General features: G+C 38.1%; 1 protein-coding gene across 1 annotated transcript in view; it reads right to left on the bottom strand.

Annotated features, from left to right (window-relative positions):
* The window catches only part of LOC103087217 (centrosomal protein of 72 kDa-like), a 31,099-nt gene that overhangs the window by 15,140 nt on the left and 9,018 nt on the right, over window positions 1–6,941 (bottom strand). The window contains 1 exon segment of the mRNA XM_082931324.1: window positions 5,593–5,605. Within this exon segment, the coding sequence (XP_082787450.1) occupies window positions 5,593–5,605 (13 nt within the window).

Genomic DNA, 6,941 nt, shown 5'->3' on the forward strand with positions numbered 1-6,941 from the left:
AAAAAAAAAAAAAAAAAAAAAGAGTCAGCTTAGGTTGACAAGTAGGTGAGGCATCTTATCCAGTGGGAGGGCTCAAGGAAGGCTTCTCAAGAAGCCCTCAGCTGAGCCCTGAATGAAGAGAAGTTAGCCAGGTGAAGGAAAAAGAAAAAGAACAGTGGAGAGGCATAAAGGAAGAAAGAGCTGAGGAAATCTGGAGAGCTTCTGAGTTCACTGACCGAATAGACCAGCATACAGAAGCTGCAGCAGGAGCTGAAGCAGTGAGCAGGCTCCAGACCATGAAGGAGGCTCTAAATGTGTCGATGGACTTCATCCTGAGAGCAATGAAGAAAGGGTAAAGGTGCAGAGAGGGTGGTGACATGATCACCGTGTGCTCTGCACACCTGCCTTTGCAGTGCAGAGACTAAATTGCAGGTAAAGACAAAATTGGAAAGGGGGAGATTGCAGGTTAAGTAAGTGAAAAATGATGTTGGCCTAAACTTATGTGGTGGCAATAAAGGTGGAGAGAAGTGGATAGACGTTTTTTTAATTTGTAGGAACTAGAATGAACAGTTCTTGAATTTGAGGGAATAAAAAGAGGAAGAGTGATGCCCATTAAATCAGACAGAGAAAGACAAAGATGTACGATATCACTTATATGTGGAATCTAAAAAATACAACAAACTTGTGAATATAACAAAAAAGAAGCAAACTCACAGATACAGAGGGCAAACTAGTGGTTACCAGTGGAGAGTGGGAGGGGCAAGAGGTGATTTACAGTAGGGGATTAAGAGGTACAACTATAAATAAGCTACAAGGATATATTGTACAACATGGGGAATATAGCCAATATTTTATAATAACTATAAATAGAGTATAACCTTTAAAAATTGTGAATCACTATACTGTACACATGTAACATAATATTGTACAGCAACTATACTTCAATAAAATTTAAAAAAATTTTTTTAACTAAATACATTTCTTAAATTTTAAAAAAAGAGTGATGCCCAGGTTTCTGGCATGGGTAACTGGGTGACATGATGGCAAGGAATAATGAGTTCTTGGAAAATGTTGAACGTGAAGTTCTCATTCCAGACCCAGTGCTTGCCAGCCCTGTGGCTTTGAGAAAATCGTGTAACCATTTTGACCCTCATTGTGAGATGGTGACTCCTGCCTGGTTCATAGGGTGTGAGGAGTCTCCAATAAAATTATCTATGTGGAAGCTCTTTATAAACTGTCAACCATTGTACAACTGAAAAGTACTGTGATTGATATTGGTGCTCCAATAACCAATTAAGACCGTATTCATTATCATCATTGCTATGGTGAATTATCTTCTGGAGACAGGCTTAGTGAAAAAGTATGAGCCTGGGAATCAGGAAACCTGAGTGTGCGTCCAGCTGTGCTGCTTACCAGTTCTGTGTGGTGCAGGGCTGGTCCTCCACTGATGTATGAATAGGTTGAACGGCTCATCTGGAAAGGCCCTTCCAGCCCTAAAAGTCTAAGAATGCTATCAACCATTCTATGAAATTTTCTTGAATATTTAGCATGAGCCCAGTAGGTCTAACTGGATTTTTTTTTTTTTTTTGCGGTACGCGGGCCTCTCACTGTTGTGGCCTCTCCCATTGCGGAGCACAGCCTCCGGATGTGCAGGCTCAGAGGCCATGGCTCACGGGCCCAGCCGCTTCGCGGCATGTGGGATCTTCCCAGACCGGGGCACAAACCGGTGTCCCCTGCATCGGCAGGCGGACTCTCAACCACTGCGCCACCAGGGAAGTCCTGGATTATTTTTATAAAACATCTCAAGAAGAATTTTCAGTCACCATAAGCCTACTTTATGGAAAAAAAGAAGGCTTAAGCTGTTGAGAAACCATTAGTATACAAACAAGTACATAATGTGACTAATATGTTACTTGATAAATGCAAGTTTGTTGCAGAAACAGTATAATTGAGTATAACTAAAGGTTGGTATTGAATAAAATGTGATACATTTGCTACAATGAACAGTCAAAAAGTAGTTCTTGTTCAATTTCATTTGGTGGATGTGAATACATAAAGCTTGATTTTTCCTTGTGCTTTTAATCACAGAAAGCAGAAAGTTTGTAAAGCCCTAAACAATTCCCTTCTAGATCATTTTATGTTCTCTATTGTGGAATATAAATAATCAGCAACTCCTGGGGCTTCACCTTCCTCTTAGTTTTTGTTTTGTTTTTTACAAAATCTATTTATTTACAATTACAAATGCAATTTCATGTAATATTTACAATGTAATGTGTGAAATGTACAATATTTTAAATCTTATTATATTAAATTATTACTAGCTTACATATTAATATATAGTGCTCATTTATTATATTATATTATAGTAACATATTAATAAATTAATAGGATTTACATAATTAATGTATACAACTCAGTGGTTTTTAGTATATTCACAGTATATGCAGCCATCACCACAAATTTTAGAACATTTTCATCCCCCCAGAAAGAAACTCATACCTATTAGCAGTCACTTTCTTTTTTTTTTTTCTCTGTTTTGGCCATGCCACGTGGCTTGTGGGATCTTAGTTCCCCGACCAGGGATCAAACCCAGGCCCTCAGCAGTGAGAGCTCGGAGTCCTAACCACTGGACCGCCTGGGAATTCCCAGCAGTCACTTTCATTTCCTCCTACCCCACCTCCTCACTCTAGGCCCAGGCAACCACTAATCTACTTTCCATCTCTATAAATTTGCCTATTAAGGGCCCTTCATATAAATGGAATCATGTACTATGTGGTCTTTTGTCAGGCTTCTGCCACTTAACATAGTGTTTTCAAGGCTCTTCCCGGTTGTAGTATGTATCAGTATTTCATTGCCTTTATGGACGAATAATGTTCCATTGTACGGATATGCCACTTTTTATATATCTGTTCATTAGCTGATGGACATTTGGATTGCTTCCACTTTGGGCCTACTATGTATAATACTGTCAGGAATGTTCATGAACAAGTTTTCATGTGGTCATATATTTTCATTTCTCTTGGGTATATACCTAGGAGTGGAAGCCTTCCCCTCAGCTTTGAGAACTCAGGGCTTCTTGATATCTGCTCTCACTGATGCCTTGGGGAACCCTTTTTATTCAGAAGGAAGAATAATAATGATTGTCAACTGATAGGAAAGCAGTTGAATTTTTTTTTTTTTTTTTGGCCATGCTGCATGGCATGTGGGATCTTAGCTCCCTGACCAGGGATCAAACCCACGCCTCCTGCATTGGAAGCATGGAGTCTTAACCACTGGACTGCCAGGAAAGTCCCTGAATTTCTTTAGAAAACACATCTAGACCTGGGCATTTTCTGAGTATGCACAAATCAGTTATTTTATAATTACGATGGGCTGAGAAGTTTGTAGTGCAATACATTAGAGAGGTTCGGTTACCTAAGATTGTGATCTTTTTTCTTAAGAGAATTCAAAGCTTCAATAACACTTGTTGCAAGTGATATTTGTCATTAATACAAGGGTTGTGTCCATGAGTGTGGGTGTGTGGGAAGACTCAGTAAAGTTGGCACAAATCCACCGAGCAGAGTTTTACTTTTCTTTACATACAAGTGCTTATATTATGAATCAGAATACAAAATTCATAGGGAATTTTGAAAGGTGTCTCTGAGACTTCAAAGCTCATAGCCTGTAGCTGTGCCTCAGGCCCCATTCCTTGCCCCTCTTCAGGACAGGTTCATTGTCATATGCCCTGAGGGTTATTCTGGTTTTGACAAGCACTGATGGAAAGAATCTATTTTCTTCAGGTAGTTTTGACATGACTTCAAAATAATTTAAATGTTATTTCCTGAATGGAGTCCTGTAGAACTCGTAGTTAAAAGGGGTTACATTAAAAGAAAAAAAAGAAATCCTGTGTTTAAATATATTTAAGAAATAATCGGTTTATCAAATGTATAGTTTCTTTAATTTAAAACTTCTCAGACGGCAGAATTCTCTTAGCTCTTGCTCAAAACAAAAGATCTAGAACTACCCGGTACAGTCTTCAAACTGTGATCGCTGTCAGTGGCCCACAAGCCTGTAGAGCACTTCACCAAAGTTACACCCTTGCCTTTTTCTGTTGTTGCTGTTTACAACATTATATATAACATTATGTAAGTTTTATTTGTACAATATTGTATTTCTACTTCTGTATACACTGCAATGTGCTCACTACCAAAAGCTTAGTTTCCATTTGCAAACCTCTTCTCCCATTCAGTAGTTTTCTTGTCATTTTACTGATGGTTTCCTTTGCTGTGCGGAAGCTTTTTAGTTTGATGTAGTCTCATTTGTTTATTTTTGCTTTTGCTTCCCCTGCCTGAGGCGACATCCAGAAAGATGTAAAACCAATGTCAAAGAATATACTGCTTATGCTTTCTTCTAGGAGTTTTATGCTTTATGTTCAGGTCTTACATTCAAGCCTTTAATCTATTTTGAGTTGACTTTTTGTGCATGGTATGAGATAGTGGTCTAGATTCACGTTTTTGCATGTGACTGTCCAGTTTTCCCAACACCATTTATTGAAGAGACTATCCTTTCTACATTGTGTGGTCATTTCTCTTTTGTTGTAAATTAATTGTCCACGTATATGTGGATTTATTTCTGGGCTCTCAGTTCTGTTCCATTGGTCTATGTGTCTGTTTTTCTGCCAATACCATGCTATTTTGATTACTATAGCTGTTAATATAATGTGAATATATTACATTGTGATACCTCCAACTTTGTTCTTTTTTCTCAGGATTGTTTTGACTATTCAGGGTCTTTTGTCATTCCATATAAATTTTAGGATTTTTTGTTCTATTTTTGTGAAAAATGTCATTGAGATTTTGATGGAGATTGCATTGAATCTGTAGATTGCTCTAGGTAATATGGACATTTAACAATGTTAATTCTTCCATTCCACAAGCACAGAATATCTTTCCATTTCTTTGTGTCATCTTCAGTGTCTTTCAGCAATGTCTTACAGTTTTCACTGTACAGGTCTTTCACCTCCTTGGTTAAATTTATTGCTAGGTATTTTATTCTTTTTTTGCAATTGTAAATGGGGTTGTTTTCTTAATTTACACCTTTGCCTTTTATTTCAAAAGTCAAGTTGACTGAAAAATTAGTTAGAAATCATCCCAAATGTTAATTTGGGTGCACTGAGAAGAGATTCATGGAAAAAGTACTCTCTAGATGTAAAACACTACAATGTTATGAACCTCTGGATACAGTTTTGTTGGTCTGCAATGTTTCTCTTCTCTCATTTTGTCATTGTGACAGAGTTGGACTTGGTAATGCCCCTTTCCTTTAACTGTTCCACCTGGGCTATTTTCTGATAAAATAGCTTCATGCTGGCAGACACATTTTCTTTGATTCATTAAGCATAAAAGGGTGATATTTTTCTATATAATTTCACCTTTCATGCTGTTCACTGATTTCCCTTTGCAGCTTCAATTTTCTCTCCCTTGAATTCATTTGTTAAGACAAAGAGTTTTAAGTTCTCCTAAGTTGGAGAGTGCTGGTACATGGTATGATGGGGATATCTGGAAGGGATCTGACAGTCAGATTTCTACAGAGACTGTAGGTCCTAGCCACAGCCTTACACCCCGAGGACTCACTTACCTGCCTGAACCACCTGATGCGGAAATGGAGAGAACAGCTACACTATGACTATTCCCACCAGCCATTGGCTCCTTGTAATCTCTCTTTAACTCTAACCTGTTTCCTTACCCAGCCCAAAATACTCTCTCCACAGTTTACTGCAAAGTAGCATGGCATAGTAGAAAGAACACAGGTTTGGAAATACTGTTTCAAGAGTTATTGTTTGGCAAGTTCAGGAAAGTGGAATCTTCCTTTTCTTTGAGCAGGAATTCCAAATATCAAGGAAAACGGGGACAATCCAGATTAGTGGATGGCATTGCTTTAGTCACAGCTGTTTAGGAAGAACCTGGTGTATACATCATACAGCAAAATCTGTGAGCCACATTTAATGGGAAGCAAGTATAGCTAGAAGATTGGAAGGAATTAGATTTACTCAAATTTATCTCTTCCTTTTATCTTCACTAACAACCTGAGGGATCTGATGCTATTTCCCGGTAGATAGTGTCAGAACTGAGTCGAATGGTTGGACACCTAGCTAGGGTCGAAGGATTGCTTGGTGATGCTGGGAAAAACACACACTGGAATTGGTATCAGAATCATAACAAGCATGCATGGTCTTTACCTCAGTCTTTCCAACTCACAAGATCCAAAGGGACTGAATGGGCTTTATTTCTATATTCCATTTCATCTGCCATCTTCATTTTCTGTTCATTATGGCCTTTCGAACTCTTATGTTTTATTATTTTCTTCTAAAGGCAGAAAAAAAGCACATTTGAATGAATAGCTTAGTTATTTTTAAAATTGTCTTTAGGGCACGCCAGAAAAAACAAATAAACAGGGAGGAAATTGGCAACATTTAAAATTAAGCACAAAATGGTGAGATGCTATACACAGCTGGAGACTTACACAGAAATATAAAACATGGAAAAAATTTTAATTGTTTCTCAGAGACTAAAAAAAGAAAAAATGTAGCTCCAAGAGCTGGTCCATTGAAATGAAAGTATTAATACTATTAAATTAAAGTACACAATTTCATTCAGCATTCAACTGATTCTTCTGTATAAAAGCAACCTGTGTCATCTTTACCTCTCTCTCCCCCTTCATCCTCTAAGAGGTATAGAGAGAAACTACTTTCTCACAGGTCAAAATATTTTCTGACGTTCTCCTTGGGTAGACACAGTTCCAAGTAATGTAGAAGCTAGATCCTGTCAAGGGTCTGATCAACTCGGTAATAAAATGAACAGACTTATAGCAGTTTACTTGACCACTTTACTAATCAATAACCACTGAAATGAAAGCCAAATTACACCCTGGTAGCAAATGAATCCTAACCACCCCCTACCCCTTCCACTCCCCACCCCCAACCCCCC

Source organism: Lipotes vexillifer, unplaced genomic scaffold, assembly GCF_000442215.2.
Source record: "Lipotes vexillifer unplaced genomic scaffold, Lipotes_vexillifer_v1.1 scaffold1293, whole genome shotgun sequence".
NCBI classification, from domain to species: Eukaryota; Metazoa; Chordata; class Mammalia; order Artiodactyla; family Lipotidae; genus Lipotes; species Lipotes vexillifer.